At 44.0% G+C, this 23221-nt stretch overlaps 1 protein-coding gene across 7 annotated transcripts in view; it reads left to right on the forward strand.

Moving 5' to 3' along the window:
• LOC118393418 (serine/threonine-protein phosphatase 2B catalytic subunit gamma isoform-like) overlaps nucleotides 1–22995 on the forward strand; it is a 75791-nt gene extending 52796 nt beyond the window's left edge. Inside the window, exons 5-14 of one of the 7 annotated variants that reach the window (XM_035786067.2) lie at nucleotides 2299–2444; nucleotides 3965–4104; nucleotides 6434–6511; nucleotides 8183–8277; nucleotides 9016–9141; nucleotides 9371–9448; nucleotides 10055–10142; nucleotides 12344–12441; nucleotides 17672–17698; nucleotides 19736–20014. In XM_035786067.2, coding sequence (XP_035641960.1) covers nucleotides 2299–2444; nucleotides 3965–4104; nucleotides 6434–6511; nucleotides 8183–8277; nucleotides 9016–9141; nucleotides 9371–9448; nucleotides 10055–10142; nucleotides 12344–12441; nucleotides 17672–17698; nucleotides 19736–19878 — 1019 coding nt within the window. In that variant the 3' untranslated portion in view covers nucleotides 19879–20014. Of the gene's footprint in view, nucleotides 1–2298; nucleotides 2445–3964; nucleotides 4105–6433; nucleotides 6512–8182; nucleotides 8278–9015; nucleotides 9142–9370; nucleotides 9449–10051; nucleotides 10143–12343; nucleotides 12442–17671; nucleotides 17699–19735 lie in introns of all 7 variants that reach the window. The other 6 variants (XM_035786066.2, XM_035786069.2, XM_035786071.2 and 3 more) reach the window with 6 other exon arrangements.
• Nucleotides 22996–23221: the final 226 nt, after the last annotated feature.

Raw genomic sequence — 23221 nt, forward strand, 5'->3', positions numbered from 1 at the left:
TAAACAGCATGATCATTTCACAGGTGCACCTTGTGCTGGGGACAATAGGCCACTCTAAAATGTGCAGTTTGATCACACAGCACAATGCCACAGACGTCTCAAGCTTTGAGGGAGCATGCAATTGGCATGCTGACTGCAGGAATGTCCACCAAAGATTTTGCTGTGGGTGGAAACAAGTGTTTTAACTCGCCAGTTGTCACATTCGCTGAGGTTTCCGATCTTTGGCAGTTTGACGATAAGGCCTTTTCTCCAGTCTTGCGGCTCCCAGATCTTGCTGAAGAGATCAGTCAGCACCTTGGTAGCTGTGTTGTAATCAGCTTTAAGTAGCTCAGCCTGCTGAGAGAATCCCTGGTGCTTTGCCACTCTTCATAGCCTTGATGGCTGCTTGGACCTCTGCTTCAACTGGTGGGTCGGTGTCTATACCATCAATCTCATCCGAGGGTGGTGGGTCTGCTGGATCATTTGGCTTTGGCCAGTTGAGGACCTCTCCATCTTGCAGTTTGTTCCTCTTTGGTTGTTAACATTTTACCTGGTCTTTGACTGGCATTGTGTGGTTGCTAGCTTGGCCACAGAGATGTCTTGTGATCTTACATACAGTGCTTAGTTCTCCTCTTGCTGCAGCTTGTTCTGCCTTACAGGCCAATTCCTGGACAAAGGCTCTCTTATCCCTTCAAGCACTCATTTTACGTCTTTGTCCATGGTCTTGTATTCTTGCTGTGCTCGCACAATCAGCCTGGGGGATTTTGCACTCAGCAGTTTTTTGCCCAGCCTTCTCATCTATACTGAATAAAAATATAAACGCAACAATTTCTACGATTTTACTGCGTTACAGTTCATATAAGGAAATCAATCAATCAATTTAAATAAATTCATTAGGTGCTAACTATGGATATGGATTTCACACGACTGGGCAGGGGTGCAGCCATGGGTGGGAGCCCGGCACAGCCAATCAGAATACATTTTTCTCCACAAAAGGGCTTTATTACAGACAGAAATACTCCTCAGTTTCATCAGCAGTCCGAGTGACTGGTCTCAGACGATCCCGCAGGTGAAGAAAGATGGATGTGAATGTCCTGGGCTGGCGTGGTTACACGTGGTCTGCGGTTGTGAGGCGGGTTGGACCAAATTCTCTAAAATGACGTTGGAGGCGACTTTTGGTAAAGAAATGAACATTCAATTCTCTGGCAACCGCTCTTGTAGACATTCCTGCAGTCAGCATGCCAATCTGTGGCATTGTGTTGTGTGACAAAACTGCACATTTTGGAGTGGCCTTTTTATTGTCCTTAGCACAAGGTGCAATGATCATGTTGTTTATTCAGTTTATTGATATGCCACGCCTGTCAGGTGGATGGGTTATCTTGTCTTTTGAAGTTTTAAACATGGTGTGGATCACCTAGGAGAACACGACATCCCCTGCGAAATAGCTAGTAACTGTGGAGTTAGTGGTTGAAAACATATAGGTTACCACCATATAGGTTATAAAAACAACAGCACCCTCTGAAAATCCAGGCTATAGCTAATTGAGATGATTCCCTAGCAGTTATTTTGGCATGCATGGTTTTTCTGGATCAAAAAGTGGCTTAGGTGGTGAGTGGGGGCAATGGTCAGCCCCAATTATTGAGGCCCCCCATCTTGGCTGTGGAGAGCATTTCTGTGTTTTAAAGCAAACCTTTTGCAATTTTATACATTTTGCCATGGAGCTGAGAGAAAATGTTGCAGTTTTAAAGCAATTTTTTTCTGAAATTCAATGCTTAAACATTATAACAAAATCAATACTCCTGAATTCAGGCTCACTGGTTTGAGTTTGTGTGTCAAGAATGGTCCACCAGCCAAACGACATCCAGCCAACTTGACACATTTGTGGAAAGCATTGGAGTCGGGGCCAGCATCCCTGTGGAACGCTTTCGACACCTTAGAGTCCATGTTCGACGAATTGAGGCTGTTCTTAAGGCAAAAAAAATCATAATATTAGGAAGGTGTTCCTAATGTTTTGTACACTGTATCTAGGTCCATTATCTTTTCTACGTACATTATATATGATTTTAGTCAAAGTTTACACTGAAATTGTTTTCCTATCCCGAAAATGTATTCCTAAAAAATAAATATATATATATATATTTTTTTTTTACACTTTCACTTATGCAGAAAAAACCTGGCATGTAGTGAAGCTTAGTTTGACCTTGGTTACAATTGAAGTGGTACTGCCTCATTTAATCAGGAGTTTAGCAAGCGCAAGCAGATGTGCTCTGAAAGTGATAGTGAACCATATCTTATGTGAATCCCCTGTTCCATGTTTAGGTAAGATCAAGTACTCAGAGCGCGTGTACGATGCCTGCATGGAAGCCTTTGACTGCCTGCCGCTCGCTGCTCTCCTCAACCAACAGTTCCTGTGTGTACATGGTGGGCTCTCACCAGAAATCAACTGCCTAGACGACATTAGGAAAGTAAGTCCGTGTTTGACTACAAACTAAAGTTTGGATGAATTTAAACTCAGCAAAAAAAGAAACGGCCCTTTTTCAGCACCCTGTCTTTCAAAGATGATTCGTAAAAATCCAAATAACTTCATAGATCTTCATTGTAAAGGGTTTAAACACTGTTTCCCATGCTTGTTCAATGAACCATGCACCATTAATGAACATGCACCTGTGGAACGTCGTTAAGACACTAGCAGCTTACAGACGTTAGGAAATGAAGGTAACCGTTATGAAAATCTTAGGACACTAAAGAGGCCTTTCTACTGACTCTGAAAAACGCCAAATGAAAGTTGCTCAGGGTCCCTGTTCATCTGTGTGAACGTGCCTTAGGCATGCTGCAAGGAGGTATGAGGACTGCAGATGTGGCCAGGGCAAATAAAATGTCTGTACTGTGAGACGCCCAAGACGGCGCTACAGAGAGACAGGACGGACAGCTGATCATCCTCATAGTGGCAGGCCACGTGTAACAACACCTACACAGGATCGGTATATCCGAAACATCACACCTGTGGGAAAGGTACAGGATGGCAACAACAACTGCCCGAGTTACACCAGGAACGCACAATCCCTCCATCAGTGCTCAGACTGTCTGCAATAGGCTGAGAGAGGCTGGACTGAGGGTCTGTAGGCCCTCAAATAAAAGTGCTCTTTGCAGACGAGTCACGGTTTTGTCTCACCAGGCGTGATAGTCGGATTCGTGTTTATTGTCGAAGGAATGAGCGTTACACCATGGCCTGTACTCTGGAGTGGGGTCGATTTGGAGGTGGAGGGTCCGTCATGGTCTATGGCGGTGTGTCGCGGCATCATCGGACTGAGCTTATCATTGCAGGCAATCACAACGCTGTGCGTTACAGGGAAGACATCCTCCTCTCTCATGTGGTACCCTTCCTGCAGGCTCATCCTGACGTGACCCTCCAACTTGACAATGCCATACTGCTCTTTCTGTGCGTGATATCCTGCAAGACAGGAATGTCAGTGTTCTGCCATTGCCAGCAAAGAGTCCTGGATCTCAATCCCATTGAGCATGTCTGGGACCTGTTGGATCGGAGGGTGAGGGCTAGGGCCATTCCCCCCAGAAATATCCGGGGACTTGCAGGTGCCTTGGTGGAAGAGTGGGGTAACATGTCACAGCAAGAACTGGCAAATTTGGTGCAGTCCATGAGGAGGAGATGCACTGCAGTACTTAATACAGCTGGTGGCCACACCAGATACTGACTGTTACTGTTGATTTTGACCCCCCCCCCCTTTGTTCAGGGACACATTATTCCATGTATGTTAGTCACATGTCTGTGGAACTTGTTCAGTTTATGTCTGTTGTTGAATCTTATGTTCATACAAATATTTACACATGTTAAGTTTGCTGAAAATAAACACAGTTGACAGTGAGAGGACGTTTCTTTATTTGCAGAGTTCAGTGGATAAAAATAAATCTGTGATCAATCAACTTTCTTTGACTCATGGTGCTGTGCGTGTGTGTGTGCGCTCCACAGTTAGACAGGTTTAAGGAGCCTCCAGCATTCGGCCCGATGTGTGACCTGATCTGGGCTGACCCAGGAGAGGACTACGGCAGTGAGAAGACAACAGAACACTTCAACCACAACTCTGTTCGAGGCTGCTCCTACTTTTTCAGGTATGCTACCTGCTCTATATCAAGGTTCAGCTACATAAGAAACTTATATGGCCAATAATACTGGCCATAAGTTGAAAATAATAAGGTTTGCTACTTGAAGAGCTACTGGTGACCCACCAGGGATAGATCTGTGTTTTAGTTAGTTGAAGTATAGGCCTCTGCACTGTCCAGTTTGGGAGTGTACTGTAAGGTATTGACCATAGGAAGCGCCAGTCCATTGCCTCCCTAGCAGTACTAGCATTCAGAATTTTTTTCCCACATTTTATGTTACAGCCTTATTCTAAAATTGATTTTTTTTAAATCCTCATTAATCTACGCACAATTCCCTTAATGACAAAACAAAAACTGGTTTTTAGAATTTTTTTCAATATATTCAAAATAAAAAACTGATATCACATTTACATATGTATTCAGACCCTTTACTCAGTACTTTGTTGAAGCACCTATGGCAACGATTACAGCCTCGAGACTTCTTGGGTATGGCGCTACAAGCTTGTCACACCTGTATTTGGAGAATTTCTCCCATTCTTCTCTGCAGATCCTCTCAAGCTCTGTCAGGTTGGATGGGGAGCAGCTATTTTCAGGTCTCTCCAGAGATGTTCGATCGGGTTCAAGTCCGCGCTCAGAGACTTGTTCCGAATCCACTCCTGCGTTGTCTTGACTGTGTGCTTAGGGTTGTTGTTCTGTTGGAAGGTAAACCTCCCCCCAGTCTGAGGTCCTGAGTGCTCTGGAACAGGTTTTCATCAAGGTTCTCTCTGTACTTTGCCTTGTTCGTCTTTCCCTTGATCCTGATTAGTCTCCCAGTCCCTGTCGCTGTAAAACATCCCCACAGCATGACACTGCCAACACCATGCTTCACCGTAGGGATGGTATTGGTCAGGTGATGAGCGGTGCCTGGTTTCCTCCAGGCATGACGCTTGGTTTCATCAGACCAAATAATCTTGTTTTCCACGGTCTGAGTCATGTCGGTGCCTTCTGGCAAACTCCAAGTCCGCTGTCCTGTGCCTTTTACTGAGGAGTGGCTTCCGTCTGGCCACTCTACCATAAAGGCCTGATTGGTGGAGTGCTGCAGAGAGGGTTGTCCTTCTGGAAGGAGCTCTGTCAGAGTGACCATAGGGTTCTTGGTCACCTCACCGACCAAGGCTCTTCTTCCCCAATTACTCAGTTTAGCCTGGCGTCCAGCTCTAGGAAGAGTTGACGGTTCCAAGATTCTTCAATTTAAGAATGATTGAGGCTTCTATGTTCTTGGGGACCTTCAATGCTGCAGAAATGTTTTTGTGCCATTCCCCAGATCTGTGCATCGACACAATCCTGTCTCTGAGGTCTACAGACAATTCCTTCCACCTCATGGCTTGGTTTTTGCTTTGATGTGCACTGTCTGTCAAGTGTGGGACCTTATATAGACAGGTGTGTGCCTTTCCAAATCTTGTCCAATCAATTGAATTTATCACAGGTGGACTCCAATCAAGTTGTAGAAACAACTCAAGGATGATCATTGGAAACAGGATGCACCTGAACTCAATTTCGAGTCTCATAGCAAGGGTCTGAATACTTATGTAAAGAAGGTATTTCAGTTTTTTTAAACCTTTTTGGTTTGTCATTATGCGGCATTGTGTGTAGATTGATGAAGGGAAAAATAGTATTTAGTCCATTTTAGAATAAGGCGGTAATGTAACAAAAGTGAATGAGTCTGAATACTTTCCGAATGCACTGTATATCTCTTTCCGCTGTTGATGGGTTTTTGCCACGCTAACTAAATGCAGGTGTCCGGCTAATTGCCCGAGCAGTCTTTGATGAGAGGTGGAGTAGGCTGGTGGGGTCATTGTAGAAACCCAAGTAAAAGCCGGTCAGCCACATAGATGGACTGCTTCCCAAATGGCACCTTATTGCCTATATAGTGCACTACCTTCGGCTATGGCCCATAGAGCTCTGATCAAGGAAGTACACTGTTTAGGGAATAGGGTGCCATTTGGGATTCACACCAGGTCTGCTCTCCTGTGGCTGTGGCCTACTGGCTGCCTCTGGAGCAGCTATAAGAGTCCATAAATACCACAGCCCTCCTTGGCACTGTTCTGCTCTGGCCTCAGTGGTTCAATTAAACCCTCCATACCTCCCAGGCCAGAGGGCAAGATACTGACAGGAATTCCAAATGTATTTCCAAAAGTAAAGAACAGCCAGAAAATGCTTCTAATAGCCACACGCTGTTCCTCAAAGAATTTCGGTCATATCTCACACTACATGGCTGCCAAGACTGACTGTGAGGTCCAGCTTTAACCTCACTCCACTGGCTGTTCTAATTGGCTGTTTTTCTCTCTCTCTTGCCTTGCAGTTACCCGGCAGTATGTGACTTTTTGATAAATAATAACTTGCTGTCGGTAATTAGAGCACACGAAGCACAGGATGCAGGGTAAGTTTCACTGTTTACAGAGTAATACATTTAACCGTATAACGGATTTTTATTTAAAGTGAGGCGGAAAAAATAATAATAATATAAAAAAATGTATAAGTTGTACCCCTTGTAATAATATTAAACAATCTTAGGACAACACCTAGTGACCTCAAGAGATTTGAGCCTTTTGGTATTGCAGTGACTGGAGGGGCAAGGAATAGAACATGGGATGCTGTCTGTGAAAGGCAAAGACCCTACACATCGCACCAATAGGGTAAATCTAATTGGTGGGAATTATAAAGTAGCTCATATAGCGAGCATCGCTACAGTGCCCTTCTCCGAACGGGAGGCACGTCCCTGCGCTTTGACTACTCGGCACCCTAAGTACGTCCTGGCCGTGTGTTCTGATACCCTCACGGCAGTCTTCCCACTTCTGCACCAATGTAGCAAACGGCGTGGCAGGGAATCAAAACCGGGTCAAAGGCCAGAGGGTAAACCCTCTAGGTGGGAATTGTAACGCTGCTCATATAGCGAGGATCATGATAGTATAATGGTTTTGGAATGACTGATCCACTAACCCAGTTTTAGTCACAGATGCATAGATCTACCATTTTTAATAATTGATGTGCTGCTGATGGCAGTCTACTAAACTAATTAGGCGTATTCTTACTATACTGAACTGCTTCAGTTTCTGCTAGAACTATTTAGCTTGAGTTCTACACGTCTCCCACTACCATACAAATAAGACGGCTGAAGCAAGCGCACACCTTTTTCTTCAGCGAATGTAGTTAGTCTGTAGTGGTTCCCCTAACCACGCAGGTAGCCTAGTGGTTAGAGGGTTGGGCCAGTAACTGAAATGTTGCTAGATCGAATCCCCGCGCTGACGAGGTAAAAGTCTGTCGTTCTGCCCCTGAACAAGGCAGTTAACCCACTGTTCCTATGCCGTCATTGTAAATACGAATTTGTTCTTAACTGACTTGCCTAGTTAAATAAAGGTTAAATAAAAAATAATTGAACTGCCTCCTGGCAAGAGACCATTGTGTGACTATTAGCAGAAATAAAGGCTATTGCGCACCCGATTTGATCCCAAGCATCATGATATCATTCTGCAAGGTAGGCCTACATTTAATTGGCATGTTATTTTTTTTTTAGGTTAACCTTTAGAATTGACTGTTTTGGCATGCTTTTCCATATTGCAGATTTTATATGGCCCTATATATACACTGTATCTTACCTAAGAAGTGTTTACCTCAGGCTGACTTCTGGCATCTATTGGTGCAATGTTCCATAAATGTCCAAATCAACTTAAAGTATCGACAAAATATGTATTTTTTTTTTTGCAGCGACAACAATCTGTAAGGCGACAGCTAACATGTTTTCCTTTTACCGTTTGCGATTCACAAATTATTTGATTCACCTCGATTGAACAGAACCCTATTACAATGGCAAAGCGAATCATTTGATTTCTCCCCCAAAAAATGTTTTAAAGAATCGATTCATATTAATTAAATGAATCACTCAATATATTAATATATACACAATTATTTTTTTTTTTACTATTTTGAGAACTGTGAAGCAGCACATCTGTTGTACAGTGCATTACATTTGTATGGCCTTACCAAAAAAAATGTTGCTCTCTCTTCACCATTTTATTTCTCAAACTTAAGGTCATTTTGTCTCTCTTCCCAGGTATCGGATGTACAGAAAAAGCCAGACTACAGGCTTTCCTTCATTAATTACAATCTTCTCAGCACCAAATTACCTAGATGTATACAACAACAAAGGTGTGTGTGTGTGTACTCTTTATATCAAGACTGTGATGGGTTATATGCATAGTGTAGTACGTGCCTTTGTGCTTTTGTAAAGAGCCATTTTCTGTTTACCATCAAACGTCACGTTCGAAGTGAGGCGTGTATCCCTACATCAAACATCTCTGTAACAGGATAGCTAACGTTGATGTCGGGACCTTTGACAAACGTCCAGTGAGTGAGTGAAGACCAATGAAAACATGCAAGACTGGTGGCTATATAGCTATGTTCGACAAGTATACTATTCTTCTGGCTTTATCTAGCTCTGGTTTGTGATGTTTTACTTTGCGTTGCTGGCTTGCTATGTAATCAACCCTTTTGACGACGTCTGCGATGTTGTAGATGATAACCATCTGAGTACGTGTTTGTTGACTTGCACGAGCTGAATTTGAAGTTGCATGTGATCGTATCCTCCTTCCATGTAAACAAACTTTCTGATACACACGTGTGGGCAACTATTCATGACCGGGCCGGGAAATGGGTCTATAGCTGTTGTCTGCTGGCTGGCATACAACCACGGGGGTCAGGTTTCACAAATCTGGGATTTTGATTCCCGTCCCTCTGACCTTTCTGCCCCTCCAGGTCCACTTGCGCTGTCCCCAAAATATGACAACAATTGGCTAGTATTGTTTGTCAGTGATACATTTAGTCTTGTTAGTCAGAGTGGCTAACTTGATCATTCTTTTGTTCTTTACATCTCACTCCAACTTCCAGCTGCTGTATTAAAGTATGAGAACAATGTGATGAACATTCGGCAGTTCAACTGCTCCCCCCACCCCTATTGGCTGCCCAACTTCATGGACGTCTTCACCTGGTCTCTGCCCTTTGTCGGAGAGAAAGGTATGTATGTGCTCCCTGTCCATATCAGTGTTTTTGTCAGAGTTAAGAATGTGCCAGTAGAATTCCAGGAATGAGCATTGGAAAATTCTCGCATGAGAGGGGTGTGTTTTGGTGCTAAAAATGCAACTACAAAAAAACATTACTAGGTCTGCACCCTAAAAGATGTAGCAAAGAGCGTTTTGGTGGTGGTGCTAGCTGAGTTGTGGTGGTACATCCCTTCTCCGCACAGTGACAGAGATGCTGGTGAATGTGCTGAACATCTGCTCAGATGATGAACTCATGTCAGAAGGAGACGACCTGTGTGAAGGTAAGAGGAACAGCCAGAATTTAATGAGGCATGTTAAGACCCCCGCACGCACCCCTCCTAACTCCACATTATCACTCGTGTTAAGAAGGTAAAGCCGGTAGCTTCATTTTTCATGACAGCTGGTTCATCCACAGCATGTCATAATAGCTCTGTCAGACAAACACACACAGTCTCATGTCTGGAGTTCATCTAGAACATCTCAGGAGTCACTAGAGATCTGACGGAGCTCAACTCGACATCCCACTGTACGCTCCTCTCCTTTACTCCTCTCCCTCTCCTCCGCTCTCTCCCCTCCGCTCCCTCTCCTCCGCTCCCTCTCCTCCGCTCCCTCTCCTCCGCTCCGTCTCCTCCGCTCCCTCTCCTCCGCTCCCTCTCCTCCGCTCCGTCTCCTCCGCTCCCTCCCCTCCGCTCCCTCCCCTCCGCTCCCTCTCCTCCGCTTCCTCCTGTTCCCCTCTTTACTCTCCTTTCTTCCCTCCGTTCCCTTACTTTTCTCTTTTTTTTCCACCTTCCTCTGCTCTGTTGTTCACAGACTATTTAAAGCAGTAGAACGCATTACAATGCCCAACCAAATGCTTAGAATATTTTATTGTTGTATTTTATGAGAAGATGGTGGAATCCCAGCAGTGCGCAAGGAGGTGATCCGGAACAAGATCCGAGCCATCGGGAAAATGGCCAGAGTCTTCTCTGTTCTCAGGTGAAAAAGCCTTTCGCTCTCTCTGCCTCGTCATCACACACGACAGCATAAAGGCTGACCTAAATGGCACACTATTCCCTATGTAGTGCACTGCGTTTGACCAGGGTCCATAGGGCTCTGGTCAAAAAAAAAGTTGTGCACTATACAGGGAATAGGTTGCCATTTTGGACTCAACCATACTGAAAAGGGAAAGTCAGACTTGGAGTGAATGGAGCAGAGAGGGGTGGGAATAGACTGGAGTGTCTATTTTTAGTTGAGACTAGAATGAGTCTAGTTTATGAAATGAGTGAAGTCAATTTGAAAGTGCACAATGACTTCGTGTTTGAAAACACAGTGCCGCTTTTCGATAAGGATGAATGAGCAGGCAACAGTGAGTCACGAGGCAGCACACGGTGAGGCTGCATAATGCCATTAGACATGATTCCAGATTAATGCTGTCTCTGTGATTTAGCCTGCCACACAACTGCAATGGGGAAAGGGATATATGTAGATCAGCACAGAGATCCTAGAATTCAAGTTTGTTCTAGAAGTAGGCCTATTTCTATATAGAGCAGTCTGTCTTTCACAGTGGCCCATATACAGAGATATCATGGGATGCTGCAGCTGCTACAGCTCTGTATGAGCAGAAATGATGAGTGTTTTAACATATGTAAACTCAGCAAATAAAGAAACGTCCTCTCGCTGTCAACTGTGTTTATTATCAGCAAACTTAACATGTGTAAATATTTGTATGAACATAAGATTCAACAACTGAGACATAAACTGAACAGGTTCCACAGACATGTGACTAACAGAAATTGAATAATGTGACCCTGAACAAAGGGGGGGTCAATATCAACCGTAACAGTCAGTATCTGGTGTGGCCACCAGCTGTATTAAGTACTCCAGTGCATCTCCTCCTCATGGACTGCACCAGATTTTCCAGTTCTTGCTGTGAGATGTTACCCCACTCTTCCACCAAGGCACCTGCAAGTTCCTGGACATTTCTGGGGGGGATGGCCCTAGCCCTCACCCTCCAATCCAACAGGTCCCAGATGTGCTCAATGAGATTGAGATCCGGGCTCTTCGCTGGCCATGGAAGAACAATGACATTCCTGTCTTGCAGGAAATCACACACAGAACGAGCAGTATGGCTGGTGGCATTGTCATGCTGGAGGGTCATGTCAGGACCAGGAAGGGTACCAGAATGAGGGAGGAGGGAGTCTTCCCTGTAACGCACAGCGTTGAGATTGCCTGCAATGACAACAAGCTCAGTCCGATGATGCTGTGACGTACCACCCCAGACCATGACGGACCCTCCTCCAAATCGGTCCCGCTCCAGAGTACAGGCCTCGGTGTAACGCTCATCCCTTCGATGATAAACGCGAATCCGACCATCACCCCTGGTGAGACAAAACCGTGACTCGTCTGTGAAGAGCACTTTTTGCCAGTCCTGTCTGGTCCAGCGACGGTGGGTTTGTGCCCATAGGCAACGTTGTTGCCGGTGATGTCTGATGAGGACCTGCCTTACAACAGGCCTACAAGCCCTCAGTCCAGCCTCTCTCAGCCTATTGCAGACAGTCTGAGCACTGATGGAGGGATTTTGTGTTCCTGGTGTAACTCAGGTTGTTGTTGTTGCCATCCTGTACCTGTCCCGCAGGTGTGATGTTCGCATGTACCGATCCTGTGTAGGTGTTGTTACATGTGGTCTGCCACTGCGAGGACGATCAGCTGTCCGTCCTGTCGCCCTGAAGTGCTGTCTTAGGCATCTCACAGTACGGACATTGCAATTTATTGCCCTGGCCACATCTGCAGTCCTCATGCCTCCTTACAGCATGCCTAAGGCATGTTCACGCAGATGAGCAGGGACCCTGGGCATCTTTCTTCTGGTGTTTTTCAGAGTCAGTAGAAGGCTTCTTTAGTGTCCTCTATGTTTTCATAACGGTTACCTTAATTGCCTACCGTCTGTAAGCTGTTAGTGTCTTAACGACTGTTACACAGGTGCAAGTTCATTAATTGTTTATGGTTCATTGAACAAGCATAGGAACCGGTGTTTAAACCTTTTTCAATTAAGATCTGTGAAGTTACTTGGATTTTTACGAATTGTCTTTGAAAGACGGGGTCCTGAAAAATGGATGTTTCTTTTTTTGCTGAGTTTAGTTACTGAAAGCTTTGTTAGATCTCTAAGGTGTTTGTGTCTCTCGCTCCCTCTCTTTCTTCAGGGAGGAGAGTGAGAGTGTGCTGACACTCAAAGGACTGACCCCCACTGGGTCGCTGCCTCTAGGAGTGTTGTCAGGGGGCAAAGAGACCTTGCATACCGGTACGTGTCTCTCTCCCCCTCCTCACCCCCTCAAACTCCCCTCTCCTCCCGCACCCTGCTGTCTCTGTCTTTCTCTCTCTCTCTCTGAAGCCCCCCTGTCCCCCTTGCCCTACCCCCACAGAGGACCTTGGGGTGTCATTTAACACTGACGTTCTCCCTGCTCTAACAACACAGGCTTAGCCCAACCGCACGGTAAACTGAAGGATGTACACTTCACTGAACGTTTTTAAATTTTTACATTTCATTATGGAAAACAAATCATAGACCCTGCTCCTCTGTGTTCCGTTTTCAATTATGCAGTTGAGAGGGAAACGATCACTGCCACTGAAGCCTACATATGGGACGCAGCCTTTGTCTGTTTGGGGCTCTGTGTCAAGCCAGCTGTCCGCTTTGGGTAGTAGTCTTGAAAACCCGACCCGAGGCAACAGAATGGTTTCAATGACTCTCTTGGCAAAGAGGAACTACGTCACTGCCTAAAATACACTGCCTTTTCGTTAAGGTAGCGGATGTGCCATCTAGTCAAATGGCTACCCAGCAGTTCACTATAAGATCTATTCAGCGCATGTGACAAATTTGATTTAATGCGAACTAGCCACTTAATGCACTCGTTAAAAAAATAACCTCTTTGTTCTCCATCTTGCTAGCTATTATTTAGTATTTTATTAAAGCCGATAAAGTAATAACGAAGGCAGTGTCGTAGTTCTTCTTTGCCAAAAGTCATTGAAACCAGACCCTAGTCACTGTTGCCTAGGGCCAGGTTTTCGAGACTAGTTGGGTAGAAGGTTAGGGAGACTGAGCTGTGGGCGGGCGGGCAGTTGGGAGGGGGGCTGGACCAAAGTGGCCTGTCACTGATGTGGTCAACCAACCCAGCTAAAGGTCAACCAGCTCAGCCAGCTGGGGGAATGCACACACACGGCGCAGGAGGACCTGGTCTGTCAGCAGGGAGGAAGAGAAGGGAATGCTGGGGGTTGGGGGCTGGTCTCCTCCCAGGCGAGGCAGAGGTGTAGCGAATAGAGTTAGAGCTGTGAGCATTCGGACGGAAACCACATGACATGACCTTTACCAGAATGCCATTGTCTGTATGCGTCCCAAATGGCATCCTATTCACAATAGAGTGTACGACTTTTGACTAGAGCCCTGTAGGCAATGGTCAAAGGTATTGCACTGTATATAGAATAGGGTGCCATTTAGGGGACGCACCCTGTGTCTGTCAGTCCCTCCAGTCAGATGTGTGTTCTGGTTCATTACATCCCGTTTGTTGTTTCTCTTCACTGCTTCCTAGCAGTACTCTAGTGACATTTTAGGGATACGCTGTCCAGTTTTGACTGCAGTGCTCTTTAAAATCATGCCGTGCCAAATTAAGAAGGGAAATGCCTTAGCCTAGCTATTTCTATTCCACTCCTTCGAAGATGTTTTATTGTCACACACACCGGATAGCTGCGTCAAAATTGCCTTGCTCAAGAGTACATCAACCGATTTTTCTGTTACTGATTTTGAGGGACGCATTTTTTGAGGGACTAATTGTTTGTTAAATCAATTTGCGGGGGCCACCCGTGTGGCGCAGCAGTCTAAGGCACTGCATCGCAGTGCTTGAGGCATCACTAAAGACCAGAGTTTGATCCAAGGCTGTGTCACAGCTGGCCGTGATTGGGAGACCCATGAGGCGGCACACAATTGGCCCAGCGTCGTCCCGGTTAGGAGAGGGTTTGTCAGGCAGAGAGGTCCTTGTCCCATCGCGTTCTAGCGACTCCTGTGGCGGGCTGGGCGCATGCACGCTGACACGGTCGCCAGGTGCACGGTGTTTCCTCCGACACGTTGGTACGGCTGGCTTCCGGGTTAAGCAGGCATGTAAAGAAGAAGTGCGGCTTGGCTTGATCGTGTTTCAGAGGACGCACCGCTCTCGACCTTCGCCTCTCCCAAGAGTTGCAGCGATGGGACAAGCCTGTAACTACCAATTAGATACCACGAAATTAGGGCGGGAAAAAGGGATGTCTTGCGGGCCGGGTTGCGGTGCCCGGCGGGCTGTACTTTGCCCCCCCTGCTCTATCCGCTAGGCTACCCGATGCCTGTATGACTATAACAAATGAAAGATGGTCTTATAGCTAGATTCACCACCAGTTATTCTGTGAGTGACACCAGTAACAAAGCACCTCATTAAGAACAACTCAAATAGAAAGATTAAATCTGTCATCTCACCACAGTTCTCATCGGTCTTCATCACATCCTTTTGAAAACTGAGCCTAAACACACTTCATTATGACAATGTGAGACGTAGTGAGCTGCCTTTATTGACTTCACAGGAAATCAGTTCCCTTCTCCTCCCAGCAGACTTCATCAATTGATTTGGTTCCCATAACAAGATCCAGAATAACCCTATATAAAGGCCTGTGTGTGTGTGTGCTCACTGCGCAGCAAAATCCCCCTCATCTCTTTGTCCGCCCACATCTAAGCCCCAATGGCTCTTTAACGCCAGAAAGCACCATCTTAAGGACTCCAGCAGGCATCTCTCACTCTAGGTGTGTCCTTAATTACACTCTATTCCCGATAGTGGACTTCTTTTGACCAGAGCCCTATGGGCTCTAAAGGAATAAAGTGCCATAAAGGATGCAGATGATTTTATCACACTTAAAAGAGTTTGAGGTGTATTTAAATTGTACGGTCTCTCTGTAAGTAGCCTTTAGAAGCATTTATAACGTGTGTAGATGCGGCAGGTAGCCTGGCGGTTAGGAGCGTTGGGCCAGTAACCGAAAGGTTGCTGGATTGAATCCCAGAGCCGACAAGGAAAAATCTCATTCTGCACTTGAGCAAGGCAATTAGCCCTTATTGCTCCAGGATCGCCGTCAATAATGTCTGATCCCTGGCCGTGACCCCAATCTCCGAGGATGTCTCAGGGGGAGTGGGATATGCAAGATAAACATTTCCATTTCACACCTGTACAGGTTACCCACTTGTACATACAGTGAAACAGAGCTATACAGTCAGTGGTGTAAAGTACGACTTTAAGTAGTTTTTTTTTGGTATCTGTACATTACTTTACTATTTATTTTTTACAACGTTTACCTCACTACACTCCTAAAGAAAATAACATACTTTTTACTCCATATAGTTTCCCTGACACCTAAAATGACTCGATAGGTTTTGAATGATTAGCAGGACAGGAAAATGGTTTAATTCACACACTTGTCAAGAGAACATCCCTGGTCGTCCCTACTGCCTCTCATCTGGCGGACTCACTAAACACAAATGCTGTGTTTGTAAATTATGTCTGAGTGTTGGAGTGTGCCCCTAGCTATCTGTAAAAAAGAAGGAAAAAAAGAAAATTGTGCCTTCTGTTTTGCTTAATATAAGGAATTTGAAATGATTTATACATTTTATCAATTATATTTACTTTTGATAATTAAGTATATTTAAAACCAAATACTTTTAGACTTTACTCAAGTAGTGATTTACCCAGGTGACTTTTACTTGAGTAATTTTTTATGAAAGTGTCTTTCTCAAGTATGAAAATTGGTACTTTTTCCACCACTATACACAGTGCATTTGGAAAGTATTCAGACCCCTTGACTTTTTCCACTTATTGTTACGTTAAAGCCTAATTCTAAAATTGATTTAAAAAAATGTTTCCTCGAACAGTACCCCATAATGACAAAGTGAAAACAGGTTTTTTGAAATTTTTGCAAATGTATAAAAAAATTATACAAATAAATATGTTAATTACACAAGTATTCAGACACTTTGCAATGAGATTTTAAATTGATCTCAGGTGCATCCTGTTTCCATTGATCATCCTTGAAGTTTTTTTCAACTTGATTGGAGTCCATCTGTGGTAAATTTCAATTGATTGGACAGGCACACACCTGTCTATATAAGGTCCTACAGTTGACAGTGCATGCCAGAGGTCAAAGGAATTGTGCGTAGAGCTCAAGAGACAGGATTGTGTTGAGGCACAGATCTGGGGAAGGGTTCCCAAAAATGTCTGAAGAATTGAAGGTCCCCAAGGGGACAGTGGCCTCCATCATTCTTAAATGGAAGAAATTTGGAACCACCGAGACTCTTCCTAGAGCTTGCATGCTCGGCCAAACTGAGGAATCAGGGGAGAAGGGCTTTGGTCAGGGAGGTGATCAAGAACCCAATGGTCACTCTGACAGAGCTCCAGAGTTCCTCTGTGGAGATGGGAGAACCTTTCAGAGGGACAACCATCTCTGCAGAACTCCACCAATCAGGTCTTTATGGTAGAGTGGCCAGATGGAAGCCACTACTCAGTAAAAGGCACATGACAGCCCGCTTAGAGTTAGCCAAAGGGCACCTAAAGACTCTCAGACCATGAGAAACAAAATTCTCTGGTCTGATGAAACCAAGATTGGCCTGAATGCCAAGCGTCACGTCTTTAGGACACCTGGCACCATCCCTACAGTGAAGCATGATGGTGACAGCATCATGCTGTGGGGATGTGTTTCAGCCACAGGGACTGAGAAACTCGTCAGGATCAAGGAAAATATATACGGAGCAAAGTACAGAGAGATCCTTGATGAAAACCTGCTCTAGAGTGCTCAGGGCCTCAGACTGGGGCGAAGGTTCACCTTCCAACAGGACAATGACCCAAAGCACACAGCCAAGACTACGCAGGGGTGGCTTTGGGACATATCTCTGAATTGCCCAGCCAGAACCCAGACTTGAACCCAATCAAACACCTGACAGAGCTTGAGAGGATCTGCAGAGAAGAATTGGAAAAACGCACCAAATACAGGTGTGCCAAGCTTGCAGCGTCATACTCAAGAAGACTTGGCTGTAATCGCTGCCAAAGGTGCTTCAACAAAGTACAGAGTAAAGGGTCTGAATACTTCTGTGAATGTAATATATCATTTTGTTTTTTGCTAAATTTTCTAAAAACTTGTTTTTGCTTTGTCATTATGGGATATTGCGTGTATAGATTGATGAGGGGGGAAAAATGTGGAAAAAGTCAAGGGGTCTGAATACTTTCCGAATACACTGTAAGCAGCAACCTAATTCTATATTATTAGAATTATTATTATATCGCCTATGTTTGTCAGGGATGTTTTTCTCCTGCCTGCCTGTGTTTTCTCTGATCGTGATGTTGATAATGGGGGGGTCTCTCATCTATGATTGGTTGTTTGGATGATTCGGACTGTCTGTTCTGTGGTTGATGATCTCTGGTTCTCTGCATTGATGACTCACTTTTCTCCTCTCACCACTACTCACATTTACATAGCCGCCGCTGAGGCAGCGGAGGCAAAAGGTACGCAAGCGGTCCCCGGATCCCTCCCTCAGTGTGTTGTTACTTTTAACCCTTCCAACAGGGCCCTCATTCTTTATGCACCCCTGTTGTCCCTTTTTAAATGTTCATTTTGTTATTGTTGTACATTCACTGTGTGTGTGTGTGTGTGTGTGTGTGATTTGTGAGTTTTGCCATGGATTGGTGTACTTCACTTTGCAAAATTGCTGCTCTTGCATTACCAGTTCCTGCTACTACTGTACATGCATGATAGGACTCAAATGCAGTGGGCACTCCATTTGGTAGGAAGGACTTTAGCTTGAACCTCAACAGGCACTGTATAGTTACATTGTTCCTGGGTCCTAATTACACTATGTTGACCATTGATAACATAAGGGTAAAGCCTAAACACAGTCTTCACAGATATAGATACCGATACAGAGAGTCGGGCATTTGGCCTAACAGTGACATGTTGAGAAACAGAGACTTGTTAACAAACAGCTGTAGGCAGAGGTCACATGGGTGGGAGCTAGATTCCTTGCCACTGCTGCAGGCAGCTCGTCCCTGAGCAAAGCCAGCTAAGACTCTGCTAGCCTAGGGAGCACCTCCTTCCTCCTCCTGGCTATCCAGGGATATATTCAGGGTCTAATCCTGTTACGCTGCTTGGCTGTTGCTACTCTGTCACCGTCTGCTTCTGTTGGCATGTTACTGTTCTAGCATTCAGATACACTCTTTGATCGCATACACATTTGGAGTAGTAATAGGTAGTTTTGGTTTCTGTCCAAATATATTTTGTTGATGTTAGAGCATGTTTAATAGCAGGGGTGTCAAGCTCATCTTGGCCCGGGGCCCACATTCGGTCTTCAACGAGGTTCCGGAGGGCCGCACTGAAAGTTTATTTCCTCTCTGTCAAAATGTTCTGAAGAAAGTACTCTAGCCATGGATTTTAGAATTTCCTATGCTCCCTGACTGTCTGACTTTCATTTAGGTGATTATTAGTGAGCTGGACATGGTCAAGAAACTGTATGAATGTAGTTAAATTATTGTCATTCTTTTACTCAAACCACCCGCGGGCCGGATTGGGGAGACCCCTGATTTATAGCCACCTATTAAAGCTGCAATATGTAACTTTTTGGGCAAGTTGACCAAATTCACATAAAAATGTGAGTTATGGATCTGTCATTGAAAGCAAGTCTAAGAAGCGGTAGATCTGTTCTAGGTGACTTATATCTAGGCTTCCAGATTATTATTTTTTTTGCGTTTTTTACCTTCGGTTTTGTACATTAGCTGAAAATACTATATTTTTGTTTATGGAAGAGATATTTCACAACAGTTCAGATGGTACAATGATTCTCTACAATATACTTGCTTGTTTTGCCACCAAACGGAAATTAGGCGACTATTAGAATTTTAGCAATTTCAGATTTCTGCGTAGTGCACCTTCAACCACAACTAATGTTTGCCTTGCTATGATACATTTCTCATTAACAAACCAACTAACTTAAGATGTTATTTAAAATTGCAGATCTGTTTTCTATGAGTGCAGTGTCATTGATCACATTCTCCTATTGTCAACTGTAAAATGTCCATATTTTCCTCTTATTCTAAATGTTTGCCTTACTGATTTTGTTGTTGTTGTTGAATAGTTACTTACAGTATATCTCTCGTTTGCCCATGTTTTCTTTGTGGTTTTTACTTGGCACTTGGAATTTTACAGTAAGTCCCACATTCACTGTGAGGTGTTGTACTGTAGCTTGTTCTGTGGTTTTGTCAACAGTACTAGGACTGTGTATTCACCGTACGTACAGCTGTTGTATGTCTGCACTGTTTGTCTAAGGACGGTCAGCTATTACTTGCATTTGTAAGCATAAGGACCTGGAGTTTACTAAGGACATACAATAAAGGCAAAACACAGGTTAATTTTTGCAGTTTTTACCTGAAGATCCTTATTGCAGATCCTTAAAAGAGATGGCTAAATATCTTTCACAAACATTTCAAGTTGAAGCATTCAAACCATTATTTCCTTTGATTTCTAATTTCCCCCTCTCCTCTTCCTTCCAGCTATTCAAGGCTTCTCTCCCACGAGGAAGATCAAGGACTTTGCGGAGGCGCAGAGCCTGGACAAAGTCAACGAGAGGATGCCTCCACGCAAGGATGGCCAGCAGCCGGTCAACCCAAATGCCCCCAAGAATGGCACAGACTAGGCCCGGAGAGTGACCCCCCTCTCATCCTCACCAGACACAGGCCATGGCCCTGTCTCATACACCAAAACTATCTTCTCTCGCTCTCTGTTTTCTATCTCCCTCATTCTCTCTCTCTATCTCTCTATCTCTCTATCTCTCTATCTCTCTATCTCTCTCTCTGTCCCATTGTGACTCTTCACCCAGCTGGCCTATAGTTGGACAAGCACAGGACATGTAGGTAGGGAAGACACCACCACACTGGGAGAATGGTTTCAGCCACCACAGAGTACAACCATGAAAATAAACAAAAAACCATTTTATTTATTAATTGAATAATATTAGGTATATTATGTAATGCTACAATTGAATGAACACATACATTTCTAAGATGTTCAAATAAGCATATAACTATGGTAAATGTCAAAGATAAAGACCATTTTGTAAATTTGAGTTGAGGATTGAGGTAGCTAGTAAAGGAGACCTTATCCTTTATTAGTCAATGCAAGTGTTAATACTGTTATTTTATGTGCTTTGCAAGGGAAGGTTGACTGAATCTACAGATATACATGTTGTCCATTTAAAAAAAAAAATGTGTTAAGTAGAGAGAAATAATGAAGGGAACGATTTGACACCATTGCAGAAGATTATTTTATACCTCCAGCAGAAGTTCAGTAGAACTGTTTTGTTCTTTCGTCCAATTTCTTTGGTAAAAACCTTGAAACCACTGAATGCTATTTATGCTGCTTTGGGTCAACTTGTTGCTCCTATATTTTATCGTTAGGTTAAACAGGATTTAATTTGACAGCCTTTAGTCAATCCTTGAGAAACTGCACAGAATTTCCAAATGATAATGTCAAAGAATGGGAAAAAAAGACCATGACAGAATTGATCCTAGTTTGCTACGATCATTGATGCGATGTATCAATGGGCGGTGATTAGTTTTTCTAGTGCTAGGTGTTCTAAATAGTGTTTTGATAGTTGTTGTTTGCAAGCTGTCACTAACCAACCGTTACTAACAGTGTGTTTAACTGAGGTCAGTTGGGGGGGGTTTATATAATACATACACTGTGTGTACAAAACATTAGGAACACCTTCCTAATATCGAGTTGCACCCCCTTTTGCCCTCAAAGCAGCATCAATTCGTCGGGGCATGGACTCTACAAGGTGTTGAAAGCGTTCCACAGGGATGCAGGCCCATGTTGACCCCAATGCTTCCCACAGTTGTGTCAAGTTAGCTGGATGTCCTTTGGGTGGTGGATCATTGTTGATACACATGGGAAACAGTTGAGCATAATAAACCCATCAGTGTTGCAGTTCTTGACCCACTCAAGCCGGTGCGCTTGGCACCTATATTACCATACTCTGTTCAATCCATGTCTCCGTTGTCTCGAGGCTTAAAAATCCTCCTTTAACCTGTCTCCTCCCCTTCATCTACACTAATTTGAAGTGGATTTACAAGTGACGTCAATAAGGGATCATGGCATTCACCTGGTCAGTTTATGTAATGGAAAGAGCAGGTGTTCTTAATGTTTTGTACATTCTGTGTGGATATTCTGCAAAGGCTAAGTTTGATTCAAAAGGGATATAGGCCGACAGTATGTATTGAAGACAGCCACCAGTACCTTGGGTGTGTGGTGCCCCCATTTGGTTAGCTTTTCTGGGACATTGAGCGGGGAGCGGCCTACTATTGTTGAGTGATGTGCTGAATGTGGAAGGAAGAAAGTCCTCTTGGTGAAGAAACATACTAAACACAAGGGAAGAACAACCAGTGGGGTCGTCTTCTCAATGACCTCCGTGACAAGATGGTGGAGAAATCTTTCCCATGGAGCAAATGGTAACGCCACAGATATGTCCCTAAAATGAACTGAAACTTCTTCGTGTTCATTATTTTATGTTTTAAGATACAAATTTCTCTGTTGAAATAATAATGACGCTTAGTTTGATTTCATATTGCTTTCCTTGTCAACGCTACATAAAGGAAATATTTGGGGCGTTTCTTGACAAACGCTATGTCAATGTCTCCATCTACTGTTGATTTGATGCAGATGCGTTCAAATGACTCCAATGTTGGAAACGTAAGGGAAAGCTGGCCTCAATTGGCTCCAATTCAATGTTTTAGTTGCTAGCAGTTTGAGGAAAGCAGTACCCTGAAGAGGAGTGGATTGAGTCATCCAGTGAGACGCTGTGAAGATTGATGTTATCTGAATTTCCATTCTCTTTAGTGGCTCTTTGTCCATCCTATGAGTTATCTCCCCCTATGACAGTTTTCACTATCTGTGGTAGAATCAAAGCTGTGGACCTACAGTGTCTCTACATTGATCATGTAGTAATGTCTGATGGTTCTTCTGAATTAATTTGATTGTGAGTATTATATGGTCTTAACATATACATAGTAATTGTTCCTCCATGGCAGGAACTGACCCTCCATGGCAGGAACTGACACTACTTTTATAACACCCGCTCTCAACCCTTTAAGGTTTGACTTGATTCTTTAGGACTTGTGACTTAATGAACCGGTGCTTAGTTTTAGCCCTAGATTTTTGGGGGCTACAACTGCTTGTCTGACACTCCTCCCGTCGCGCCACATGTAGTTATTCTATTGTGTTTTATCATTCAAGAAGAGCTTTTAAGATTTTTATTCTCATGTGAATTTTCCCTTTTATAATATATATTGTAAGGCTTTTAAACGAGTTGCATTCAATGTGCCATGCCACTACCAAAACACACGCCAACACCTGTGTGTGACTGGTGAGGAGAAGGGAAATCAGAATGTCCCTTTTCTTGTGTTCAGCAGTGGTCATGGAGAGATCTTGGCGCCTGTTTCAGCTCGACATGGGTCAGGTTTATCTGAGTTGTGTCACGGCCCAGATACTTTTGTTTTGTATTTAAATGTGATTTGTTTCTCTTCCCTGTATTGTGCTCCGAGTTAGGGGATGTACAGGCCCCGTAGGAGGGCCGTATTTCTCACCTCTTGCCAGTTTCTAAACATATCTCGAATGTACAAAAATATTTGTAATTTAAAGTCTCTTAATAGCTGTAAAAAAAGGGTGAGGAAAAATAAGTCCAGTGCTTGTCATGCGAGGCCATGAAATCTATGTAGATGTATCACTTAAAAAAATAAAATTTAAATGAAATGTTTCTTGTTTTCCCTGTTGTGGCTGTCTGGAGTTTTTAGCTCTGCAGGTTTGAGGACAGTGTGCCAGATACCTTCTTGCTTCAGTTGCTCGTGTTAGGCCTACATTCTAGGTATCTCTTGATCTGAATTATACTACATGTTGCTAATCTATTCTCTACACGTCTGGTTGAATGGGTGGATGCATGTCCTCTGGTAGACTTCAGTGTCTAAAATGTTGCGCGCCGAATA

This window comes from Oncorhynchus keta, chromosome 14 (genome assembly GCF_023373465.1).
Source record: "Oncorhynchus keta strain PuntledgeMale-10-30-2019 chromosome 14, Oket_V2, whole genome shotgun sequence".
NCBI classification, from domain to species: domain Eukaryota; kingdom Metazoa; phylum Chordata; class Actinopteri; order Salmoniformes; family Salmonidae; genus Oncorhynchus; species Oncorhynchus keta.